We start from the raw sequence: 26,621 nt of genomic DNA, 5'->3' as shown, positions 1-26,621 counted from the left end.
GGGAACTTGGGAGCAGAGCAGCGGAGGGGGCCAGGGCCCGTGTGTGTCGAGGCGTGCAAGGACAATCTTCCCCTTAGTGCCCCTCTCAGCAGCAAAGGAGCTGTCGAGAGCAAAGTCGTGAGTGTAGATGCGAGATCAGATGCAGCGGAGCTGACCCTAAGTCACTGGAAAGTGCTCGGGAGTCTCTTCCACAAATTACAGGAAACCCCGACCCCCCCTCGAATGTTCAAAAGCAGTGTGCCAACTCCCATGATGCTACTGTTCTTCTGCTTTCTTTAAGGCTGCTATTGGGATTTTTTTTTTAATGACTTTTCACTACAAAATAGATAGTATTTCAGCCAGGCTCATCTGGGCAGGCTAATCTGGGACCCTAACCACGGGTTATAATGGAAACCATGTTCCAAGTTCCAGACATCTTACTGTCAAGCTGGTGCTTAGAACTCAACCCATTTGAAAGCTCGCGTGCCCTTTCTTGCAGGGACTAGAAACAGGGGCCTTGGGGGCAATTTCTATCCTTTGCTATTGGCGTTAGGCATTTACTTCCTAAATAAAATTCCTTGAGCACGAGCACCAGACCACACTTTTCCCCATACGCCCACTCCGAGCTCCACGTGTGAGGTCCACCCCCACCCCTTCTAGAAATTGGTATGTTGCGGCTCATGAGTTTAATATACTGTCCACATCTTGAAACCTGGTTCTCTTTAGGAGATTTATTTTAATAATAGGATATCCATTATTAATGAGATTCTTCTCCTTATCAGAGCGACTGCCTGGCGCAGTGATAAGAGCTCGGGCTCCAAGAAAAGACAGACCCGGCTCCCTCTGTTCACATGCTCCCTGCCAAGGGCCTCCGGATGCAGGCCATGGGTCGTCCTCCGCACAGGGCTCAAATCCTGACCTCACCTACAACAAACTGCATGACCCCTGGGCCTTCCACAACTTTCTGTTCCTCGGCTTCCTCATCTACAAACTGGGGCCACTAACTCGTCTGCTAGGGTCACCGTGATAGGGTTCACTTGTGTGTGATGTGTTGGCCGTGGGCCCCGTCAGGGATACTCACCACCCCCCAGCGTGGGAGCTGCTACCACTATTAGTAGTATGGCCAGAATGAGCAGTTTCCCCCCCGGAATGCGCAGGCAACCGAAAAGACTGGTCGTTGATTTTCAGGTTTTGGAGAGCAGCATGGCCCATGAGAAAAGGAAAGCAAAGGAAGCTTTAGAGACAGAAAGGAGAAGAGTTCAAGATCTGTAGAACCACTTGACCCAACAGAAGGAGGTACGAGGAGCAGAGAGATAAATGGGCCATAGCAGCCAAAACCCCTGTGGAAGGAGCTCCGAGGCCAGACAGGAGGCCATGGTTCTACGCCCCAGTGGAGAATATGGCAGGCCAGTGGGCAGGTGCTGGGCGACACTTCCGTGGGAAGTGGCCAATGTCGAGTACAACGCCCTAGTTGTATGACCTAGGGCAGGTCACTTAACCTCCGGGGCCTCAGTTGCCTTCTCTGTTAAAATAGGCAGGGTAACAGCCCCTGCCTGGCAGGATTAAATGAGTAAATAGGCAGAGGACTTAGACCTGCACCTTGCACATAGATGGCCCTCTACATAAGCATCCCCCGCCCAGCCACCGAAGGCAGAGAGATGCGCTCCAGGAGAGAACCCTTGGGTTGGGGTCTGGGTCAGTCCCTCAGCCAGCACCTCCCTCCTCCTAACGGAAAGGTACTTATGACACAACCCAGCACAGGCGCTGTAGAAAGACACTCGCTCCCAGCTCTGGTCTCCTGGTTTCATAGACCTTTTATAGAGACGCAAAGAGTCGTGGAGTAAGATGGCACAGACCAGTACATGACAAGCTCACATAGCAGTCCCACGAGTAAGTGCCAGAGATCCGGAGTGGATGAGAAGTGCACCCTCAGGGAGAGGGTGACAGTGGTTTGGGCAGGCCCGAGCGCCATGCCTGGGGAGCGCTGGAGACGGCCACCTCTAGCCACCTCCACCAGCCTGGGGACTGGGCCCACCAGCCGCACCGGCCTGGAGTACTCATGGAAGGCAGACCTAAGGCTGAGAGGAGGGATGTCACTCAGGTTAACCCAAACACCCCAACCACCCCCCCTCCCCGCGAGAAGTCAAAGAAGGGCTCTCAGGAGCTGGAGGCCAGGGAGAGGACTCAGTGACCTGTAGTGGCAGCTCCGTGAGCTGGGCTCCAAGGCCGCAGGGGGCATAGACATGGGCTGGCCCTCAGGGAACTCCCAGAAACAGAGTACTGACTCCATGAATTGTTCGATTCTGTTTCATTCATCCACCCACAAATGCTTCCCGAGCACCTAGCATGGGCCAGGCGCTGTTGGGCATTGGCAACACCACAGTGCAGTCCTCCCAGAGCTTCCACTCGAGGCTGAGGGACAGACACCACATAACCAGGGGCACACACGGGAGCTCCAGGGCCACAAGCCTGTGGGGAAATCAAAGGGGTGGGCTGGAGAGTGGCCACAGGCAGGGAGGGCCTCTCTGAGGAGGTGACACTTGAGTGAGACCGGGAGGGGAGAAGGAACATGAAGGGAACATCTGGGGGGGAGAAAATGCCACTGGGTAAAGTGGCCCAGCTGCAGAGGACAGGGGCCTCCCTCAGCTGGAGGGACGGGGGCAGCGGTGTGAGGAAGGAAACAAGGCTGGAACAAGATGAAAGCCAGATGAGGGGTCCGGGGAAGAAAGCCGGAGGGGGACGCAAAGGCAGGAAAGCAGGAAAGCTTGGTGGGCAAAAAGTGCCAATTCTGGTTCAAATCCCAGCGCTGCCCCAACATGCTGTTTGACCCTGGGCAAGTGTCTTGCCATCCCTGTGCCCCCATCCGTAACGTGCGTGTAGTGGCAGAACCACCCTAGACGTTTGTCGTGAGGAGTCAGTGTATTCATTATGAAGTACCTGCCCAGCTGAGGTCAGCGTCCAGGTGGGGTCGGGAGGATGGTGTGGGTCTAATGAGGTGGGGAGGCGGACAGTCCAGCAAAGACCTTGGCAGTGGGACTGTGTCAGCCCGTGCAGGGAGTGAGGTCAAACTTAGCAGCTGTGCCTAGAGTGTCCCTTATACAGATGCGCCAGGAGTGAGGTCTTGAGGCACTGGCTCCCGCCGTGGTGCGGTGGACTCTGTGCCCGACTAAGTATGGGCGTAGAAGCAGGTCTCTGCCTCTGGGGAGGGTGGGGTTTTAATCAGGACGACACGTAAGTCAAGATCCGGAAGCCAAGTGGCCGTATGATTAGGGCAGGGCACTGGTGTCCAAGCGTGCACCGCCACTCCCTGGTGGCGTGACCTCTGTACATTATCCATCCCCTTACTGCCTCGGTGACAGCCACCATGACCTCACCTGCAGAATGCAGCTCACTGGGCAGACGTTCTGGGGGTTTGCCAGTCAGATGCACGGATGCGCTCAGTGCCTGGTGCCCAGCGCTCGTGTGGCAAGCATTTCAAGAGGAGTCAGTATCATCATTATTTTCAACTGTGACACGCCAAGTGGCGCAGAATCCCATGGGGCATGCAGAAGGGGGCCGGCAGCCTCTTCCAACTGGCAGGGTGGGGGCGGGGCAATCTTAAGCAGACTTGGCAGCAGGCAAATGCCAAGCTCGTGCAGGGAGGTGAGTCAGAGCCCAGGTGGGGCTGGAGGACTGTGCAGAGCAGGGCAGGCGGGATGGCGACTGAAGACACATGCTCCGATGGCAGGACTGTTGGAAAGACCTTTTCTCCAGGGCCACACAGCCCCAAAGCCTCGTGCTACCCCCCAGCACCGTATTCCCTAGGACAATTTGCAGTCATTTTTCTTTTTGCCAAATAATGTATGTTCACGCAAGAAAACATAGAAGATACAGACCAGCGAAAAGAGGAAATGTAAATTGCCCTAATCCCAGTCCCCCAAAATAACCGGTATTTATATTTCAGTACACATCTCTTCAGGCCCTTGTCTATGCATACATGCATATATTTTTTAAAATATTCTTCTGTGAACTTTGTGTTTGTATGGGAGCATCACCGCAAGGATTCCAAGCTGCAAAGTGAGTTTTCCAAACCCCCTGCACCGTGTACCTCCTGGGGCTTGTGTAGGTGAGGCTGGTCCTCACTCCCCACCTGCACATCACCGGACCCGCGGGCTACATGTTCTCAGTTCCAAACTGTCCTGAACATCAAATTTTGGACCCAAGCCTTTGAAGGCTGGAGAGAGCCTGAAGCCACAGGTGTGTCAGGTCTGCTGGGACAGGAGGTGTCTCCCCTCCACTTTGCCTCTCCTGCCCCGCCTCCCAGGAAGCCAGGTACTGCCCAAAAGAGGGCCCACATTCCAGTTCAATTAGTGGCTCAGTGCCAAACGCCTTGACCTGAACACTCACCAGCATGTCACTTCCTGAACACATCCCCAAAATCCTGAACGATGAATAACCTTCTCTTTTATGCAGTAACTAACCGGACATGACCTTCAGGTTCTCGCTGCCGTGGTGGGCATGCCAAGACTCCCACCCCTCTCTCGCTTGAGCATTCTGTTCCCTGAGCCCTTACTCCCAAGCCCTGACTCACTGGTCTGGGCGATTACTAATCCTGGCTTCCCTCATGGTGCCCCTTCCCTTCCTTCCTCGCGTACACTCCCTCAAACCAGTTGTCCCTGACTTCCAGATTTCAGAGAGCAGCCTCGCCTACGAGAAACACAAAGCAAAAGAGGCCATAGAGAAGGAAAAGAAGAAGGTGCAAGATCTGGAGAACCACATAACCAAGCAGAAAGAGGTAAGAGTCTCAGAGAGGAGCAGACAGGGAGACGCCCAGCACAGTTAAGAGCAGGGCTCTGGAGGCAGGTGGTCTGGGTTCGAATCCCACCTCTGCCGCTTTCTGCCCACGCAAACTGAGGCAAGTGTCTTACCATCCCTGTGCCTACGTTTCCCTACTTATGAAGTCCAGATAATGCCCATAGATCAGCCCCATCGAGTGGTGAGGCTTGATTACTCACAAGTTCATAAAACACAGAGGAAAGTGTCTGGCACTCAGTGAATGCTCTGTGTGTCGGCTCCTTTTACTTTATTATTATTATTATTATTATTATTATGAGCTCATAGCTGGGATGTGGAGGGGCAGAACCAAACCCCGCACTGTCTCCCTCCTCTCCCTACTATCCTTGAACAGTGTGTGGCCTCAGCTGCCGGGGGTCACAGGAGGGATGCCTGAATTTCCATCCCCTGGACAGAAGCATCTCTGCCGGACTTGTCCCCGTGGGTACCACGACCTGCCCAGTCAAACCGCACTGACAACTGTTCCTGGGAGGAGCAGACAGGTTGTTGATGGGACCCTGTCTTAGGCACCTCCACTCTGTAGGACAGAATTCACTCCTCCTGTGTCCCAACAGTACAAGGGACACACACACACAATGGCTGATATCGAAAAAGTCAAGGCAAGGGATTCAACACACACCCTGACAATAGGGGGTTAAATTTCAATGCAGGTAAACACAATTTCAGAGGACTTTGAAGACCAGATGGGACGAAAAAGGTCTTTGCGTCTATTCACATCAATCTTAGATCATTTTCTTTAAGGCAAGATTCCCAAACATGAGCATGCATAGAATCACTTGAGGCGGGGTTGGGGGGGTGGTGTTTAAATCCCCATTTCCTGACCCTTGCCCCCAGAGGTTCGGATTCACCATCTAGGGGGTGGACTTAGCAATCTGCATCTTTAACAAGCAGCCCTATGTGGTGCTGGTGCATTTGAAACACCGCTGCCCCAGAGAGATGGGCATCAGTAAACCACATCTGCGTGACGTATCGGTCCCAGGCACGGCTTCCTAAGAGGGACCATAACCAACTGGAGCATGCCCAGAGAAGGCAGAACAGAGTCGAGGGAAATGATGCAGGGCTTGTCAGCCGAGGCTGGTGCACTGAGGGAGGGCGGGCAGATGCTGCGGGCCCACAGAGCCCCAGGGGCACAATCTGTTCACACACAGCCTTGTTTCCCCAAACGATTCACCATGGATCTTCCATAAAACACTTCAGTTCAGGGCAGGAGGAAAGGAGATATTAACATTTTTAAAGTAGATTAGTGAGGACATCAAACGATCAGGGATGAGACTAATGCCAAAAAAAAAAAAAAAAAACCCCACAAAGAAATGAAAAAAAAACGTGTATCAGTGAAATCAACAAACGGTCAGTTTTTACTCTAACAGTTACAGCAAAAGGGAAGGCTCAGGGGGCTGCACAATTCTCTGGATCAAAGTGAACCCATGGCTCGTGGATATTGAGCCATTCTCGGTACTCAACCCAGAGAGAATCTGTCCTAAGGATCATCAGATAGAGGACTCTGCTGTGCATCCAACACCCTCAACAGCCTCAGGGAAAACAACAGTGACATCAGAGGGCTAGGTCTTGTGACAGCCCTCCAGGCAGACCGGGGGCATCACACCAGACAAGGAGAAACAGGACCCCTCCCCAGGAAGTCCCCATGTACCAGGAAATAAATACCAAGCAAGGACAAGGTCAAAGAACTACCCAGACATAGAGTTGCTTATTCACATGCTGTTTTACTCGTATACACAGAAGAGCAATGGGCACAAGAGAAAGAAGGAGAGCGGGGAGAAGAAAAATAAATCCAGACCCGGGGGCACAGTCAACTTTATTGTCCTGTCCTTGAGTCAAAGAGGCTGAGCGCTTGGCAAGGAGCAAAGATGCCTGGCAGTGCGTTCTGCCCTTGGGCAGCTTCGCGGCCCATCAGAGAAACCATCAGTTTGCTGTGGATTCTCCGGGACAGCTGGAGTGTTTCGCTGCAGGTGATAGGCGGCTTCAGGGGATGCCTGCCAGCATCTCTGGTGAGCACCTTCTCTGGCCAGGGCTGCACGCGGTCTGCACTGCCCTGGAATTTCTCAACAGTCACGGTGATGTGAAGGCCCCGAAATAGAATCAGATGGAGTTCAGTGGTGATACGCAGAGAACGAAGTGGCTCCCAGGTGAGGCTTACAGGAATCGCATGACGAAAATGGATTTTTCTTGTTGTTTTTAAGTCCGTTTCCCTTCCCGATTATAAAAGGAGCAACTATTTACAGAAAATCATTCGGAAGAAGATAAAAAAACTGCCCATGATTTCCACTGAGCAGAGTTACCACTAGTGACATTTTGATGGGCTTCCTCCCAGACCATCTACACGTTGATCCTTATTACAGACATCGCAAACATCCATTTGTTACAAAGTGATTTACCCTGTTACTCTGTGGACACTGACCTGGCCGCTGTATTTTAACTGAACACATTACCAAAATGTCTCTATGGCATGAAACATTCTTCCACGACCTGCCATGGACAGCTGACCAGGGTTTGCACTGTGTTGGATGGACCCCAATTTATTGACCTGTCCCCTGTGGTTGGGCCCTGGGACTATTTCTCACTCTCCACTCAAGTAAAAAAAAACGCTTGGCTGAACAGCCCTGCATGTCAGTCCTCGTGAATGTGTGCAGTTATGTCCTTAGGATAGATTCCCAAAAGTGGAATCGCTGGGTCACAGGGTGTAAACATGTTCAGCCTCTTGATACATGTTCCCAAATAAAAGGTCCTACCAGTTTACACTGCCAGCAACAGAGCCTGCCAGCACTACATCTCATTGACTACTATTTTACATTGGATGAAATAATGTTTGTGAAAAGCCCGCCTACAGTATGATTCCAAGTCTGTGACATTCTGGAAAAGGCAGAACTATGGAGACCGAAGACCAGGGGTTGGTGGAGGGGAGGGATGACCAGATGGAGCACAAGGGATTTTCAGGGCAGTGAAATTACTCTGTACTATACTATAATGGTGGATACGTGTCATTATACATTTGTTCAAACCCGTAGAGTGTACAGCACTGAGTGAACCCTATAGCATAAACTACGGACTTTTGGTGACTGTGATATGTCAGCGCAGGTTTATCAGTTGGAACAAAGGTACCCTCTGGTGCAGGATGTTGCTGATCCCGCACAGTGGAGGGGAGAGAGCATATAAGAGAGCTCTGTATTTTCCTCTCAATTTTGCTGTGAGCCCAAAACCACTCTTCAAAAATAAAGTCAAGTAGGGGCGCCGGGGTGTCTCAGACAGTTAAGCAACTGCCCTCAGCACAAGTCATGATCCCAGGGTCCTGGGATCGAGCGGGGAGCCTGCTTCTCCCTCTGCCCCTCCCCCACCCCACTCATTCTCTCATTCTCTCTCTCTCTCTCTCTCTCTCTCTTGCTCAAATAAATAATCTCTTTTTAAAAAATAAAGTCAAGTGAATAAAGTTCGTGAAGCCCCCACCCAGGACCAGTCACAAAGCTTACATTCCGCATGGTCTGAGGAGGGGCTCCAGGAGGAGAGTAGAATTTTCGGAGTGCAGGGCTGGAAGAGTGGATCCAGGAGGAGGGACGAGGTGTGCACGGACGTGACGAGGGGAGTCCACCTTGCCGGAGCCCAGAGGGAAGAAGGGAGGCCATCCCTCCGAAGCCAGGGAGGGATGCGGAGGAGGGTGCTGAAGGCAGATCCTGTGGCAAAGGGGGGAAGGAGCTCAGTACATTTATCCTGGAAAATAGATTTAGAGAGAGACATGACAGCCCTCCTCAAATATTTAAAGGGCTATCTCATAAAAGAGAAATAAAACTTGCTCAGTGCGCTCCAGGTGACAGAACTGAGCTCAGAGACCAGAAATCACAAGGAGACAGTCTCAGCAGGAGAGACAAGCAAGCTCTGTAGTAATTGGAACCTTCCAGAGAAAGCATGGACTTTGGGCTGAAAAAGGGACAATAACAGAATAGAGTTCACCTCCTTTCTGAAAATGGGGGGCTGGGCCAGGGGGCGGCTAGGGTAAATATTCATTCCTGAATTTCTGTTAATTTGATGTTTGCTATTTGTCCAGGAAATAGACCTAAAAGTGCAAAAAGAAGATGTTTTAAATAATAAATTAAAGGACGCACTGGCCATGGTAGAAGAGACTCAGAAAACCAAGACAGCCGAGAGCCTAAGAGCAGAGAGCCTCACCATGAAATTAAATGAAACGTTAGCTGAACTGGAAACCGCCAAGACAAAAATGGTGAGTTGGTGCCTTCCGGGGACGGGAGAATCTTTCCCTCGATGAAGGATCACAGCGCTGGAAGAACTCATGATTTAGACCAGGGGCTCTCAGCCTGGGGGCTGCTGCTGCCCCAGGCTCGTTAACCCTTTCTTGTGCACAGCCGTCCTTTGCATCACGGGATGCTTAACATCACCCCGGGTCTCACCTGCTAGACACCAGTAGCAGTCTCCCTTGACATGTCAGCCCACAGTGTCTTCAGACTTCGCCAAATGTCCTTTGGGGGGCAAAATCACCCTCTATTGAGAAGCGCTGGTCTCGAATGAAAAGTGAACTGAGGCTACAATGCCCTCTCTCCAGGAGTTCTAAGATGTTGTAATACAGGGTCCTCACAGAATCAGGCTGAAGGACTGAGCAGCCCCAGACCTTAGTAATCAATGACTATTCCACAGACTTTAAGATAATGTTTTAAAATTTAGCTCAGGGGCACCTGGGTGGCTCAGTTGGTTAAGCGACTGCCTTCGGCTCAGGTCGTGATCCTGGAGTCCCGGGATCGAGTCCCGCATCGGGCTCCCTGCTCAGCAGTGAGTCTGCTTCTCCCTCGGACCCTCCCCCCTCTCATGCTCTCTCTCTCTATCTCATTCTCTCTCTCAAATAAATAAGTAAAATCTTTTAAAAATAAAATAAAATAAAATTTAGCCCGGCATTCAAGGCCCTCCACCATCAGGGCTCAATATTGCACTCATTCGTCATTCATACATTCAACCAACAGGTCTGTGGGCAAGGAGGTAATGAGGACTCATCTGGCCAAAGTTTGCAAAGTGAATTTCAGAGGGACTGGAGTTGGAGAGGCCAGCTCAGGCTTTGGCAAGGCAAATTTAGAGGAGGCATGATCGCTAAAACTCGTGTGTGTGTGTGTGTGTGTGAGAGAGAGAGAGAGAGAGAGAGAGAGCGAGCTTCAGGATCGGGGGCTGCGGCCCAAAGTGTCAGCCGGGAATAAGGAGCAGGAGTCTGATGTCATCAGGAGAGCTGAGGAAGGAGTGGTCAGAGAAGCAGGAGGGGAGCAAGGATGAGAGGCATTGAGAAGCCCCGAGAAGAGCCTCAGGAAGGGCAGGGCGGCCGAGGGAAAGGGTCCAGCTCACCTCTTGGTGATGACTGGGACTTTTTGCTTTTAAGAAATAGAAATTTGGGGCTCCTGGGTGGTTCAGTTGGTTAACGTCTGACTCTTGATCTCAGCTCAGGTCTTGATCTCAGGGTCGTGAGTTCAAGCCCCACGTTGGGCTCCATGCTGGGTGTGGAGCCTACTTTAAAAAATACAAAATAAATTTAAAAAAATACAAATTCATTCTCTTTTTCTTATAAAATTGTTCATTTGTTAATTCAGCAAATACTTATTGAGCATCTAGGTCTAGATGCTATGGCAGGGATCTAGGCACTGGCACTGTGGATACATTGGTAAATTAGGAAAAGTAAGTTTCTGCTCTCCTGGAGCTTACGTTCTAGTGGGAATGGGAAATAAAGAAACAAAATCATTCAGATGGTGATAAGTACATCACAGAAAATGAAAGCAGAAAATGGAATAGAAAGTGTCTCAGTCCGCTCCTTTAGACAGGGAGTCAAGGAAGGGCCTCTCTGAGGAGGTGACATTGGAGTTGAGACCTGAAATATGAGAAGGAGTCAGCCATGCAAGGAGCTGGGGGGAGGAGAGTACCGTGCAGAAGGAACAGCACGTGCAAAGGCCCTGAGGTGGGTCCAAGTTCCATGCCTGTGGGTGCAAAAGGGGCATATTGCTATTGTCGTCCTTGGCATCACACCCAGCTCCCAAGATCACACTAATGACGTCCCTGTTTTCCCAGCTCATCATGGAGGAGCGGATACAGCTGCAACAGCGGACAGTGAAGGCCCTCCAGGAAGAACAGGACTCACAGAAACACGGATTTGAAACAGAAATCAGGGAATATAAGGAGCAAATCAAACAGCACTCCCAGACGATCGTGAGCCTCGAAGAAAGACTCCAAAAAGTGACTGAGCATCATAAAAAAATAGAAGGAGAGATTGCAACCTTAAAGGACAACGACCCAGGTCGGTCCAAAGAGAAGCTAAGGAAATCTTAGCGTTCAGGGCAGGTTCTGATTATCCCGGGGGTCTCAGTAGGCTGATGATGGGCCAGAAAATGCTGCACCTCGCTTGAACGCTCCTTTTTTCCCTGGAGGCCCCATTTTCTTCCCGTAACACACAAAGTTAGGGGCCCTCGAGGCCCAGGTTAGGCAGAAGTCACAACAATGGGACGGGACATCCTTTGTGCCGAGCCAGTGAGCCAGCGGAGATGCACAGACTACCAGGCCTTTCAGAGCCTTCTCTCTGCCCTCAGGAGTTTGCGATTTTGTCTAATGGCCTTTCATAAACAGCTTTAAAAAGAAATCCAAAAGGGGCTGAGAAAAGAACTCAGTGTTGTGAGCACGTACTCGCCCTAAATGACCAAGGCGATGCAACGCATTGCAAAGACGCCGAGCTCTTGGAGGAGAGTTCTGGAAGTTGAGGCCTCGGGCCAGGGTTGCTCAGCCGCAGCACCCTGAGTGCCAGCAGCACCCCCGCCCCAGGGTGACTACCAGAAACGTCTGCGGACATTGCCAGATGTCCCCTGGGGGGGGGGGCAAACTAACCCCTGATTGAGAACTATGGTCCTGGTCTCCAGCCAGCTGACAAGCTGTTGGGGCTCACGTCATGCTTTCATTCACTCGACGCTCTTCATTGAGCATCTGTTAGGTTCCAAGCTTATTCTAGGCATTGGGGATTCCATATGGAATCCAGGCACGGTCCCTGCAGTTCATCAAATGACGGCCCTGAGGTGACCCAGGAGGAACAGGGCACCATGGCCCAGGTATGAGGCGGGACTCAGTTTCCCAACCCAGGTCGAGGTCAGAGGGAGCTGGGACCTGAAGGGTGACAAGAAAGTAGTCACATTTAGCTCAGAATCTGCCAGAAAGCAGACATTCCATAAGCACCTGATGAATGAATAAAGGTGTGACTGAGGGTGAGGATGGAAACCAGAAGGCGGTGGGCTGAGGAGTAAGTTTGAGGAGAGGACCCGACTTGTCTGGGAGGAAAGGCCGAACAGGGAGGCGGTGTGGCCCAGTGGTTGGGGCTCCACTCCTCACCGGCCTCGCTGACCGGCCACCGGCAAGTTCTGTCCCTCCTGTGCCCATTTCCTGCCCTGTAAATGTAGTTCATGATCCCTGCCTCAGAGAGTAGCTGGAAAGATTTCATGAGCTCGTACGTGGGGGATCCCAGCCTGTGCCACAGAACCCATGGTGGGGCTCATTAGGTGGAGAGGGCAGCAGGGTGTTAGGGGGGTGGCTAAGTTGGAAAAGACGCAGGTGTGTTTATAAGCCCAGGGGAAGGAGAGCATCAGTTGCATGTGGACGGTAATGACGCTCATGGGTCCCTCTGATTCAGTCCAGGAGGAGGTGATGCAGCGAGACCCCCCAGCAGTGCCTCCGATGGAGAGCAGTGTCAAAGATGAAGTATGTGACACCCTGATGTGAGTACCCAAGGGGTGTGTGCACACCAGGCCAGAGACACCCCTCCCCACCCCCGCTTCTGGCCATGTCATCAAAACCTGAAGAAAAGGAGTCGAGTCTGGGGTCTTCTTGCTGTCATTTGAATTTCTCGATCCTCTAGCAGGTCAGGATGGCATCATGGAAAGATCTGGGTGGATCTGTGTTCATCTCCCAACTCAACCCCTTGCAGGTGTGTGGCTCTGGGCAAGTCACGTCCCATTGCTGCATCTTAGCTTAATCACTTGTGAAATAAGCTGGTACTTGTCATAGCTCAGCCTCAGATTGAACCCAGCTGGGATCTTCTGTCCTATCTCCATATATATATATATATATATATATATATATATATATGTGTATGTATATAGCATCAAAATGAATTTTTGCTTTGAGAATTTTTAAAGAGCATGCTTCTCCCCCTTGCTGGGACTGGTATCCCTCGGACCCGCACTGAAGGAGGATCACTTTGCATTTCTCCCTGGCCCCTTGCAGGCAATGGGGACATCCTGGGGACTGAGGTGAGCTGACTTGGCCTGTCTTTGTGAGTTTCAGAGGGGATCTACTGACCGCTCAGAAGGAAATCCTGTCTCAGCAGGAGGTCATCATGAGGTTAAGGAAAAACCTCACGGAAGCCCACAACCGAATGTCAGATTTGAGAGGTTTGTATGATTGCCTGCGCCTCTTGACTTCCTGACCCACTTTGAGAAAGAAAAGAACAGGCTTAAGAGTTGGGAAGCTTAGCATTAAAAATCCTGCTGACCTGCTTTCCTGGGCGGTCACAGCATTTGAGCATTTGTACCTCGGTCAGCAAGACAGATGCCTGATCAGGGGGCCACAGGGAGCCTTCTCAGAGGGCTTCAGAACTCTGCATTGAAATGCAACTTTCCTTTTGAGAAAAATCCCCTTTTGCCTTAGAGGATTTGTCTCTGGAGGCAAAGGCTGGGAGGGAGGGCACAAACCCCAGCACCCCGCAGCTCTGGGACCTAGAGCAAGGAAGGTCCTCTCTCCTCGCCTCCCCTTCCTCCTGTGCAAAGTCACCTCCAACACACCCGTTTCCTGGAGCTGGCAGGACGTTAGGGACCTCCTACACTAGGGACCAGAGAGCACAAACCAGTCTGGCTGAATACTCCTACTTTGCTCTTTTTCTCTCCCTGCCCCAACCCCATCCTTTTATTTCTGCCTCCCCTCTTTTGCTTCTTACACACATTTTCTCCTTCCCAGCCCCAAAAGGCACAGGCAGGCGGGAGTCAGGAGACAGAACTCGGTTTGGGGAAGTCAAGGGAGGGCGAAGAGCACTCCTCTTGTCTTGTCCCCATCTCAAACCCTGTGCACCCCCAAAACCTTCAGTGGTACTTGCTCCCCCTTGAGCTGTACTGTCAATGCCCCCCGGGCATTTATGGCTGAATTTTCCAAAGAGTGATTGTTTCCGTACTGAGGTAGGAGAAAGTATAGTAGAGAGGCTAGCAGGTCCAGTTCTAAAATCCACAGACGTTGGACCTGGCTCTGGATCTGCTATTTATTTTAGTCCCCTGAGTTTCGGCAAGCACCTTTACCTCTCCAAGCCTGTTTCTGCCTCCCTGAAGTGGGGCTGTGACCAGTAACTCACCTGGAGGGTTGCTATGAAAATCTGAGGTAATGCAAGTGTCTCCGTTTGGGTTTTGCCCACAGAGGCTGACCCTGAGACCAGAATGCTCCTGCGGGTGGTGGGGTTTGAGAGGCGATCCCGGGACCAGCAGCAATGGAGGTAAGACTAGAGGCAGGAGAGGGACAAAGGCAAAGAAAGTTGTGTTGTCAGTCAGGGGCAGAGCGGGCAGCCGGAGCTGAATTCTGCAGGGGGCGAACGCTGGGGAGCAGGGTACAGCCCAGCCCCCGGGTCGCCCGCCCCAGGGGTGAGGGGAGCCGGGCTTTGAATTCCAGTCTTGGGTGGAGGCTGATGTACCTGGCAGACCCAGGAGCAGAGCAGACCCCAGAGGCCGGAGGAGGAACACGCTTGAGGCAAACAGATGCAGAAGCAGGCAGCCGAAGGTGGACCAGGGAACCCCCAGAGGCCACAGGTGCAAAGGCAGGGCCCCGACAGCTTCTGGAACGCCGGGGTCAGACAGGGCTTTGCTGTGGTTTGCTAAGATGCAGGCAGACCCCCTGGCTGTTACTAACGCGCCCCCGCCCCCAGCCCTGCCGTGAGAATTCCTGCAGCGTGGACCCGCCTCATGGTTCTTGTAGACCTGGCCGATGGGCCGTGGCCCTGGCAGAGCCCTGAGGCGGGAGACCCCCTCACCAGCTTTCCTGTCTCTCCCAGGGGAGCTTAATGAAAAGCAGAAGATGGAACTGGAGCGGAACGTGGCGCTGGTCCAGCAACAAAGCAGTGAGCTGCGAGCGCTCAAGGAAAAGATGGTGCAGCTGACCAGCCTGGTGGAAAGGAAGGACAGGGAGCTGGGGGTCCTCAAGGAGGCGCTCAGGTGTGTGAGAACCCCATGGGCTCATGGTATAGGGAGCCCAGACACACCCAAGTGCCCAGGGAGCCTCCCACGTGGAGGTCACTCGGTAAATGTTGAAGGGAGGGAAGGAGGGAGGGAGGGAGGGAGGGAGGGAGGGATGGCAGGCAGGCATGTGTTTCATTATTTCACAACCTCATCATTTAAAACAGGGTTTTGCTTAGTTCTCCGCCTCGCAAACATTCCTGCCCAGTATTCCAGAGGACAGGCCTCAGCTTAAATGCCACTTCCTCCAAGGAGCCCTCTGTCACTTACCCTCACCCAACATAGCCAAGGGCTCCTACTCTGCCCGGGGTCTCTCAGCCCCTGCACTCCATGCAACCTAACACTTCTCACACAGCCAGGCTGCTATGGCCTGTTTGACTGTCCACCTTCCCCATAAGGACCCCCATATAGACCTTGCCTGCTGTTGACTCCCCAGCATTCACACAGTGCCTGGCACGTAGGGAACTTTATAAATATTGATGGAACCAACGTATAAACTGGGGTAAAAGAAGTCAGCTTAAAATAAATGTAAAATTTCGTTGTCATTCCACAGATTAGTCTGAAAAATACATGTGAGTTTGCAGTTTCATCCACAACTTGTCCTTATTTTGACATAAGAGTAATGTTTTCTCCAAGAAAGGTTGAGTAAAATCCACATCTTGTGACTACCCTGTAGCTTCATATGCCTCCTGGCTTCTGGCCAAGACAGATTCACACAGTGGTTAAAGACACAGGCTGCCTGGACTCAAAGCCAGCCACCTTCACTTACGAGCTTCACGACCACGGGCAAATTGCTGTGTGTCTCTCTCCCTGCCTGTAAAATGAGACAAGGAGAGCCCCCAACCCATGGGGTTGTTACGCGAAATAGAAGGGTTAACACGTACAAAGTGTTAGAAACAGCAGATACTCGGTAAGTGCCCCAGTGAATGCCCCAGCAGGTGTCCCGCAGACCTAGTATGGGAAACAAAGGGGGACAGGTGTCTGCCGCCCTGGCCACGATTTTAGAAGTCCCCTGAGACTAAAGTCTCCAGAAATCTGCGGGCAGGAGACTTGAAGACCTGAAGGTTTCAGTTACCTATAAAAATGGAGTTCCTTTTTCTGTTCTGTCAGTGGCTCCAAAGGTCAGTCGTGGTTCCTGGAGCCTCAGGCTGCCAGCCATCCTGCTGTCCAGTGACTCATCTCCTCTGCCCTAGGGCCTCCCAAGAGAAACACAGAGTCCAGCTGTACAAGGAGAAGGAACGGAAGCCCAGGAACACGGCCCAGATGTGTGACATCTCAGTGCAGGTAGAACCAGTCCACACTGACATTCTCTTGAGCAGTCAAGAGGTGAGTGCCGCCCAGGCCTGGCCGCTCGGGGACAGTGCAAAAAAAAAAAGAGCCCAATGGTGCCCGTCTTTGCGTCTGAAAACATTTGCATTCTAAGTTCCAAAAGAGCTGACTTGCTTATGCGAAATGCGCACAGTAAAAAGCGGTAGTCCCTGCCCTCCTCCCGCGGCCACTGGAGGTCACGGCTGTCGGCAGTTTGGCACGTGCGCCGTCAGCCCTTTTCCTCACAGAGACTGCCCTACCCTCATACAGGCGCGACCCTGCAGTGCGCGAAGGCCAGCCTCAGCTCCAGGCCGCCCGGGTTCCATCCCGGGGTGGGACTCCTGCACCCAGAAACGCTGACCCCAGGGAGGTAATTGTATGCCGGCTCCCTTGTCTGGAAGGTAGCAGGCGTGACAGCCACCACCTCGTGGGGTTGTAGAGAAACAAACTTTGTTTATGCGCACAAGCACACACACCCTATATATGCATGTTTATTCCAGAGATCTTTTTGCAAAATAATGGCGTTAAGCCATGTATATTCTGCAACGTGTTTTTTTCCCCCACTGAACACTATATATATAAAGACCCTCTTTCCTAGTAAGTGTATAAAGAGCCATTCTGTTCTTTTAACTGGGTGCGCAGAATTCCACTGCCTCTCTCTTGTCCACCCCGAGGCCCCTGCTGATGGACACTGAGGCTGTGTCTACTGTCACACGTTGCTATAGTTAATGTCCCTGTAGGTGTGTACATAGAACAAATGCCCAGGTATGAAAATGCAGGGTCCAGAGGGCATCCCAAATTGTGCTTGATGGGGCCAGACTGTCTTCCCAAAGAGCCATTTACCATTTCTGCTGCGTGCCCGTCTCTCCGTGACTCCTCTTGGGGTGCCTGCCCAGAAGCCTTTGCATGTCTGGACGCCTCAACTGCTCGGAACACAGGGAGCGTGTCTCTGAGTGAGAAGAGCCTTCACCACGCTGCCCCCCAAGGTGGCACTCCCACTCCGCCCTGGGGCGGGGGCTGTCATGCTTCCCATTGTCTGTGGAAGGCTGACTGCGGGTGCAGCAATTCCTCGAGGCCTCGGGTTTCCTGGAGTCCAGGGACATCCTTTTCCCCTTTGCTTTATGAAACTAGACAACAGGGCATTTCAGTAATGGGCTTTGGATTTTCACTTGGAAAGAAGGCCAAGTGTGTCAGCTTGCCTTCCTGCTTTCTCAAAGATGCCATTCCCCTGCCAAACAGCAGTGAGCCAGGGCCGCACACAGCTTGACCGAAAGGGCTCGCGGCCCAGCCATCTGGACAGCACCGCCGCTGTCCGGAGCGTTTCACAGAAGGTGAAGGTGCCCGGGGAAGCGCCAGCGGTCCCGCACCCTGAGCTCTGCGGGGCGGGGAGCAAGTCTCGCTCCTGGCTCAGACCTGTCGGAATCCCGAGCTCTCAGCGCAGGACCCGGCCCATACTCGTTCGCTCGCTCAACAACCATAAGCAGACACTCAGTGCCAGGCCCGGGGCTGGGCGCAGGGGGGGAGGCCCAGGGCTCCTGTTCACACCAGACCCCCTCTGACTCTGCACAAGTTTGCTAGAACGGATTGTTGACTGGACGCCCAAGATTATTAGCTTCCCTTATGAGGCAGGATTAACTGAAGAGGATGGGGGAGGGAGGCTGCAAGATAAAAGGAAAAAAGTATTTGTTCTTTCTCGGAATGGCTTTCCAAACTCAGGCTACTTCCTGCTTTCTAAGCCAGAGTGGGTCAGAGGGCTTCAGAGTTGTATGAGAAAGAATCTCCATCTTCTTCTCTAAATAAACAAATTCCCAGAAGAGCCATGAGTAAGGGTCACATCGGGCTCGGGCATACTCTTCAGACAGAATGAAGGCTGTCACCGAGCCTCGCTGCTGGGGCTGCCCCAGCCCCAGGTCAGTAGACCCTAGCCTCCTCTCCACACTCCCGCACACGTGCGTGCACACACACACACACGACCTTCCTGGGCAAACGGACATCCTCAAAGACAGCAAGGCCAGTGTAGAATCAACCTGGGAAGAGTGGACCAGCCATGCAGCCTATAAGCAGGCTGAAGCCCATGTCAGGGTCAAGTGAGGTCCTACTAAGTCCAGCCAGGAGTGGCGCGCCGCCTTCTTTTTGCTGCTGAGCCCTGGTCCCAGCCAGAAAGCTGGAACAAGCTCCTTCCCACCCTGTTTCTTTCTTTTTTTTTTTAAAGCTACTCTTTCTTTTTTATTTATTTATTTATTTATTTGAAAGGGAGAGAATGAGAGAGAGAGAGAGAGAGCACATGAGAGGGGGGAGGGTCAGAGGGAGAAGCAGACTCCCTGCCGAGCAGGGAGCCCGATGTGGGACTCGATCCCGGGACTCCAGGATCATGACCTGAGCCGAAGGCAGTCGCTTAACCAACTGAGCCACCCAGGCGCCCCCCACCCTGCTTCTAACCTCATTTCATTCAGGCTCCGTAATTGTGGACCGTTTAGTAAGCTCGGGCACAGTGCTGGGCCCTGGGAATACCACAGTCTCCAATGGAGACAAAGACTTTGCTCTCACGGAGCCCATGTGATGCATAGAGTTCATTACTGGGCTTCAGGGGGGCCCTGAACCTCCAGAATCTGTATGCCAATTTTATAAAGATTTATTTATTCGAGAGAGAGAGAGCAGGGGGGAGGGGCAGAGGGAGATGAAGAGAGAGAATCCTCATGCGGGTTCCCCACTGAGTGCAGATCCCGATGCGGGGCACCATCGATCCCAGGACCCTGAGATCATGACCTGAGCCAAAATCGAAAGTCAGACGCTCAACCAACTGAGCCACCCAGACGCCCCTGTATGCAAATTTTTATGTGTCTGGGAATTTTCCTGAAAGATGGAACCTTGCGTTCTTCTGAATCTGAAAGGTGGGCATGACCCTTAAAAGATAGAGAAGACCTCTCGTTGTCTATGCCCTTCATAAGCCCTACGCTAGCTCTGTGCTCTGTGCCTGGTGGCTGCCATATTGGATGGTGCAAGAAGTGGAACCGTTCCTTCATCCCGGAAAGTTCTGTTGGACAGTAGAACCTCCAGAAGTCTCGGAGGAAGGTTTTCCTTTCTCCAGACCAACCATGACCCAATCTATCAAATTCCCCCTAGCAAATATTGAGGAGCCATCCCTATTTCCAGTCAAGAAGAAAGTACTATGTGTTCTTATCTAAAAATGCCCCCTCCTAGAGCAGAATTTGATGTGATTATTCTGAGACAAGACCCAAATGACAACAAATGGAAACCCAAGCTTAGAAGAATATTAGAAGAAAATATAAAACACAGAGAGGGAACATAGAGGGGGGGTTTTATTTATAGATATGCTAAGTAGGTAAGAAAGTTGGAAATCTTCCTAGATGTGACTTTATATTTGAAATGAAAAATTTAAATTCCTTCTGCGCTGAAGCCCCTTACAGTAGCTTCCAAGGTACTAAGTGACAGGGTCTCTGCTAGTCATGAGTTGTACATGTTTCTTGGACTATAAGAGAGAGATTCTGACCCCTGTTAAAGCTGTCCTCTATACCATTCTGGCCACAGGAACAATCCTTCAGTGATCTAGGGGCCAAGTGCAAAGGGTCCCGACATGAGGAAATCATTCAGCGTCAGAAAAAGGCCTTGTCTGAACTGCGTGCGCGAATTAAGGAGCTTGAGAAGGTCTGCTCATCAAGTAAGTTCCCTCCCTGCTGGTCTCCCTCTCCCGGCTCAGAGCCCTGAGCCCCAGACTCTAGAGGTCACTCTGGGCACTGACATTGGCCAGGACCACCGTCTTCTGTCTCATCACTTCATAGCCGAAAGGACATTGTCATACAAGGAAAGATGGCAGGCATGATCTCAGAGTCAAGGGCAAGCCTTGATCTTAAATAAATGGGATTTCATGAAAAACTCACTACATTGTCCTTTTTCTTATTTCGCTGTGGCCTGGTGGGAACTTTGTCATGGACTCACAGTGCAAGGATCAGCCTTGGGAACCTCCTAGGATACTCCGTTTAGAAGGGATAACGTGTTCAAGACACTGCACCTGTTGCTGGGGGTGGGGGGAGTGCTGGGCTAAGCCCCAGAAGCCAGGGTTCAAGTTCCAGCCTGGTTCCTGTGGCTGAAAGTTCACCCTCCATGTCTCGGCACTGGCTCCTGCGAGGCCCCAGCCTCCTACTAACTGTGTGTGACCTTGGACAAGCCATTTACCTGTCTAGGCCTATTTCTCACCTGCCAAGGGAGGGTGGTGGAGATCAGCACTGGCCCGCAGTAAGGTCCAGTAAACTGCAGCTGTGATTTCTTTTTAAGATTTTATTTATTTATTTGAGAGAGAGAGAGAGAGAGAATGGGCATGAACTGGGGAGGGGGGGCGAGCAGGGAGAGGGAGAAGCAGACTCCCTGCTGAGAGGGGAGCCCGACTCGGGCTCGATCCTGGGACCCTGAGATCATGACCTGAGCTGAAGTCAGATGCTTAACCAACCGAGCCACCTAGGCACCCCAGCAGCTGTGATTATTACATGCAATAACTTCTTCCTGACCCTTTCTTTTGACTCTCATTTATTTTATAGATCATAAGGACCACCTGACTGAATCCTATCTAGACTTAAAGACGGTCAGAATGGAAAAAAATGTCCAGAAATTCTTGGACGCAAAACCTGATTTGCCAACTCTCTCAAGAATAGAGATCGGAGCGGTAACCAAAGAAAGTTTCTCTCTGCGGTGACACGTGGAGAGGGTGGGCGTGAGGGCAGACACTAGCCGGGTGCCCCGGCACGGCCTCACACGTCAGTGGCTTGGGGCCAGGCCTCCCTGGGAGGCCAGCGTCTGCGCCACCAGCTCGAGGCTTTGGCGAACCGGCAGCCCCATGTCTGAACAGAGAGGTTGCTCTCCATTTGTGCCCAGCGTGTTAAATCATTGCACTGACACCGGTCCAGAACAATCTCTGGTGGGCCCTCCTTTTCACACGATGTGTTATATCCTGCAGAAAATATTCAACAGGCTAATTTTTAACATTATGCCATGAGTTTGCCTGAAGTTTGCTTTGCACGGCAAACTGAGAAGCGTGAACACATAAAGAGCAGCTGGAGGGTTGATTAAGAGGACGCAAGTTCTAGAGTCAGAGGGCCCTGTGTCCGAATGCCAGCCCCGCCATCCGTGAGACCTCGGGTGGAATCTTAGCCTTTCTGGGCCTCCTCTGCCCAGCTGCGCACTGGTGAGAACCTAGAAGTGGCTGGTTTAAGTGCTTATCCCCGCGTCTGGCTCAGAGCAAACACTTAATAAATGATAGCTGTTATGATTGCTTAATAGTATTTAGATAGTGTCACTCAAGAAACCCTTCCTCTCTTAAGGGAAATAGTTTTATTTGCTAGGATTTTCAGAAGTGATTTGACTGTTACGTTGAAGGTGCCCTGTACCCTAAATGGATGTTTGATGGGTGCCTGATTGACACCTGACAATGGACCGCTCGGGTCACGGTCAATCACGGGATCCGCTGGGCGTGGCTTACTGCCACAGCTGGATCTACACCACGCAGAGGCTTTTATTTTTTTTTATTTTTATTGTTATGTTAATCACCATACATTACATCATTAGTTTTTGATGTAGTGTTCCATGATTCATTGTTTGTGCATAACACCCAGTGCTCCACGCAGAACGTGCCCTCCTTAATACCCATCACCAGGCTAACCCATCCCCCCACCCCCCTCCCCTCCAGAACCCTCAGTTTGTTTTTCAGAGTCCATCGTCTCTCTTGGTTCGTCTCCCCCTCCGACTTACTCCCCTTCGTTCTTCCCCTCCATGCAGAGGCTTTTAGACCACGGAACAAAGTCATCCTATCTGTACCAACATTCTCCTGCACCATTTTTCTAGACATTTGCTAGGGATGTGAGTCTTCAGGAATGTGCTGGCTTTCTGGATAAGCCCTCATTCTCCGAGGTTGGAAGTGGAGAGACAGTCTCCGGGCGGGGAACTCAGCTGGCTCTCATAACCTGACCTGCTTCCCAAGATTTATCTTCACCCTAGCACTGACCCTATGCCACCACCACCACCCCAGAGCAGGAGAACCCCCAACCCTCTCGGAAGAGCTCAGTCCTCCAAGGCTGACAATAATGCAAACTAAAAGAAGAGAAGGAGCAGGAGGAAGGCTCGCTGACATCTATTAAGTGTTTGCCGTGTGCCAGGCACTGAGCTAAGCTACCATTTATCATTCAGCCTATTATCATTCAACCCTCACAGCAGCCTTCTGTTGGAGTTACTGTCATGATCCCCATTCTACAGATAAGAAAAGTTAGGACTTCAGGCGGTCAGGTACCTCACCCAAGGTCACAGCATAATGACTGATGGACCCAGGACTGTGTCTAGCTCCCTGCTAGTCTGCAGAGGACGTGGGCCTGTGTGATTAAACCTCATCCACCAGATTCTGCCTTAGGTGACCCTCCATCAGGAAAAGAAGGGGAACCCGGAGCAGGGTACAGAGGACACCGCCCAGGGCTGGAGACGCTGAGTGGTACTTCAGGCTCTGTCATCCTCAAATCCCCTCCTTCACACTCAGCGCTGTAGACGGAGAGACAAATAACTCACGCTTATCTATCACAGTCACTTTCTGAGCCTTTATGTTTTTGTAGTTGGGTTTTTTTAATCTCAGAGGCTTACAGTGGAGTGCCAGCAAATGCTATGGGCCAAGAGACGCTCGGGGTGAGCACTTAAAACCCAGTTTGCTTTTTAGGGAGGTTTATTACAGTTATTTATGGTCTTCCAGACTCCCTGATCTGTCTGGTGGCTCTTCCGTACGGTCAGTAGGGACTTTCAGCAGCCAGCTGGCTGAGAGGGTGTTACTGAGGGTACAGCTGTGAACACCACTGGGCATTGTTTTGGCAGTGGGTCTGAAGGGATGCTCGCCCAGCAGGTTCCAGCACTAGGAGAAGGTTTGGCCAAATTTGGTGTATATGTATGGTATAGTTTCTGTTGCCTAAAAATGAGATTCTTTAATAAAAGGAGGAAAGCTATTTTCTCTGCCCGCTCTGTGCCAGGTGCCATGCTGGGCACAAGAAATGGAATAGTGAGCAAAAGCAACACGACCTCTGTTTTTATGAAGCTTGTCCTCTAGACTGGGGTTTCTCAACTTGAGCAGTACTGATAATCTGGGCCAGGTAATTCCTTGTTTGGGAGGCCATCTGATGTACTGTGGGATGTTTAGCAGCATCCTTGCTCTCCACCCTCCGGATGCCAGTAGCACTCCCCACCTCCAGCTGCAACAACCAAAATGTATCCCGGCATTGACAAAGGTCCTGGGGCATGGAGGGGAGGGTGGACAAAATCACCCTTGACTGAGAACCACTGGTCCAGAGGGAAGACAGTAAGTAACCAGAGAACAAGGCAAGTGAGAGTCATGTTCTGAAGGGTGGGAGCAGAGTTGCCAGAGAGCAGTTGACAGAGGAATCAGACGGGCTGGTCAGGAACTGAAAGGAAAATCAAGTCTCTCAAGTCAATCTTCGATAACTACGGTGTTTTATCTCCAGGATGCAGACATTCACAATGGCATGCCAAGAGAGTTTTCACTTCTTTTTTATTTCAGCCTCAGAATGGCCTTGCCAACTCAGCCATCCCAGCCATGGAAAAGTCAGGGAAAATGGATGTAGCTGAGGCTTTAGATCTCAGTGAAAAGCTGGTATGTACTTACAGCACCGTCCCCTTCTGTCCAAAGCTGGGTCCCCCACAGTCATCGTTAACCACCAGGGAGTATAACTAAACATCAGCCTCACACGCATATTTACTTGTAATAATAGCTCTGCAAGACCCATCTACTCTCCCAGCATGGGTCAGACATTGCATAGTCCAATTCCTTGAAAAACTAGGTAGTTAGAATGAATGTTTATGTCTGTTGTCACTTTTCCTCCTGGTTCTCAAAAAGGCATAGCATAAAGGGATGTGGAGTAAATGAAAGTCCTACTGAAAGCCCAGTGGCACTCGCTCCCAAGCATGGGTGTGTTCTCGGCAATTGTAGACAATGAACGACACAGAATTAGATGTTGGCTTCCTCAAAGCAACCACCAGCAGCCTTGGGCCAGGCCTCTTATCTGCCAAACGCTTTCCTCGTAGTACATGGACATGAGCAAAACGCTCGGGAGTCTGATGAACATCAAGGACATGTCCGGTCACATATCCATGAAATACCTCTCTGCAAAAGAGAGAGAGAGAGTCAACCACCTCCGACAAAGGGACCTCGATCTGGTGTTTGATAAGATCACCCAACTCAAGAACCGGCTGGAGAGAAAAGAGGAGCTTTTGAGAGGATACGAAAAAGACATAGAACAGCTCAGGTACCGCCGGTGGCCCCCCAGAAAGGACCAGGTGTCTGTTCTCGCGGCTGAACCTCGGGGCAGCAGCAGACCCGGGTCCAGGGCAGGCAGAGAGACCTTGGGGGCGGGGGGCGGGGGGGGGCGATGACTAGGGCCCGACAGAGGCGAGTCTGTCCGTGAGAAAGCAGTGATTGAGGTGCTCAGTGTTCGTTCTGTCTCTCTCTCCACAAACAAGCTGCACCTTGCGTGCGTTTTGACTTAGGACTCACCATATGTACTTCCCATAGCTCACCCTATTCTAGTGGCCTCTGTTCCCCTACACCCTCCCTGGGAAATGGGGGGGGTGGGTCTGGCAGCATACCCTCCTACTACACTTAGGCACCCGATGAGCTATTTATTCTCTCCTCTATGACCTAAATCTGCTTGCCACTAAGTTAGCCGCCGACGGAAGTATTCTGAGACTCTCCCAGGTTGGGGACATGGATGAGAAAGAGGAGGGGAAAAGAGCCTGTGTCTCTCCTGTGTGCTCAGGCAGAGCAAAGTGTCCGTGCAGATGTACCAGTCGCAGGTGGCAAAGCTGGAAGACAACATCTACAAAGAGGCGGAAGAGAAGGCTCTGCTGAAGGAGGCTCTGGGGCGCACAGAGCACCAGCTGCGCCAGGAGAAGAGAATCAACAGGGCCATCCGGCAGCAGAAGGTGAGGGGTCTTGCTTGGGGCAGAACCTCAGAGGCTGCAGCCCCTTGGTCCCCTTTAGTAAACAGCAAAGTGAGGGCTTGGGGGTCCGGGCAGCACAGAACACATTTACTGATGCAAAGGGAGGTGGCAGAATAGCTTTAACATCAGACACACTTAGCTTCAGACCCTAGCTCTACCACTTACTCTGTCATCCCAGGTGGATTCCTTAACCTCTCTGAAACTCACTATCTAGCTCCTGTGTATCTTTGTAATTGTAGCTATTGTTTGCATTTGTATTGTTCTTCTAGGTGGTAGGGATACATAGATGAACAAGCCATCTGTGAATAAAGATTTGGGTTCACTAGTCTGAGTGTATTTGATGGATGGATGGATGAATGGATGTGTGGATGGATAGATTTTCAAGCGGATGGTTGGTTGGATGGATGGATGGATGATGCCTGCCTCTGGATGACGCAGCCTGAGCACCCGTTAGAGACTTTAAATCCTTAAATCAGCCTGGAGTCAGTTCTTTACCCGATTGTTGTGCACTAAGGGACGTCCTTTAAGGATCTTCAAGGACATCCATCCATCCATTCAAGGATGTCCCTGAAGATCCTTAAAGGACGTCCTTTAGTGCACAACAGAGGGGTAAAGAACTGACTCCAGGCTGATTTAAGGATTTAAAGTCTCTGTCTAATGGGTGCTCAGGCTGCGTCATCCAGAGGCAGGCACCCAGCCAGCCCAGAGCATTTGGGGAGTGCTTTCCAAGTGATGACATCTACGCTGAGTTGCAAAGGAGAATCTGAGTGTGTCCAGCAGAGGCATGGGCGGGTGTGCACCCCAGGCTCAGGCTCTGGGAACCCCAGAGGAAAGGCAGGAGGAGGAGAGACCTGCCTCCCAGCATGAACTTGGTAGTAGCATTGCCTTGAGAAACCAAGACTGGAGACTCGGACTGGTGATCCAGCCACAAGCCCCCTCCTCCTCTCACCTTGTTATCTCCTCTGTCACATGGCACAGGAGTCAGTCCCGGGTTCAAATTCCGCCCCCTTCCACTTACTAACCCTGTGGCCTCATGCAAGTCCGGTCCCCTCTCTGAGGCTTGCCTCCTCACCGGTAAATAGGAGCTGACCGCGGGTGCCCTGCAGGGTTGTTGGGAAGACTGCACAGGAGGCAGGTACTCTCCCTGTCCAAGCTCTTGCAGTGTGAACTCACGGGCCATGTGGTTTCGGGAGGCGAGGGACACCTAGAGGGACACTCTAAAGCATTGCCCAGGGCCTGGCACTCGGCAGGTGGACGCCGCTC

General features: G+C 51.7%; 1 protein-coding gene across 2 annotated transcripts in view; it reads left to right on the top strand.

Annotated features, from left to right (window-relative positions):
* The window catches only part of FHAD1 (forkhead associated phosphopeptide binding domain 1), a 144,203-nt gene that overhangs the window by 106,385 nt on the left and 11,197 nt on the right, over positions 1 to 26,621 (top strand). Inside the window, exons 20-31 of one of the 2 annotated variants that reach the window (XM_073903319.1) lie at positions 4,646 to 4,753; positions 8,867 to 9,040; positions 10,876 to 11,101; positions 12,476 to 12,560; positions 13,129 to 13,235; positions 14,873 to 15,032; positions 16,247 to 16,379; positions 19,911 to 20,040; positions 20,915 to 21,039; positions 23,920 to 24,012; positions 24,444 to 24,664; positions 25,175 to 25,340. In XM_073903319.1, coding sequence (XP_073759420.1) covers positions 4,646 to 4,753; positions 8,867 to 9,040; positions 10,876 to 11,101; positions 12,476 to 12,560; positions 13,129 to 13,235; positions 14,873 to 15,032; positions 16,247 to 16,379; positions 19,911 to 20,040; positions 20,915 to 21,039; positions 23,920 to 24,012; positions 24,444 to 24,664; positions 25,175 to 25,340 — 1,728 coding nt within the window. The remainder of the gene's footprint in view (positions 1 to 4,645; positions 4,754 to 8,866; positions 9,041 to 10,875; positions 11,102 to 12,475; positions 12,561 to 13,128; positions 13,236 to 14,872; positions 15,033 to 16,246; positions 16,380 to 19,910; positions 20,041 to 20,914; positions 21,040 to 23,919; positions 24,013 to 24,443; positions 24,665 to 25,174; positions 25,341 to 26,621) is intronic. The other variant, XM_073903320.1, reaches the window with a different exon arrangement.

The sequence above is a fragment of the Callorhinus ursinus genome, unplaced genomic scaffold, assembly GCF_003265705.2.
Source record: "Callorhinus ursinus isolate GAN/ISIS: 27379988/994484 unplaced genomic scaffold, GSC_fseal_2.0 scaffold18, whole genome shotgun sequence".
Lineage (NCBI taxonomy): Eukaryota > Metazoa > Chordata > Mammalia > Carnivora > Otariidae > Callorhinus > Callorhinus ursinus.
This window is presented reverse-complemented; position numbering and strand designations above follow the sequence as displayed.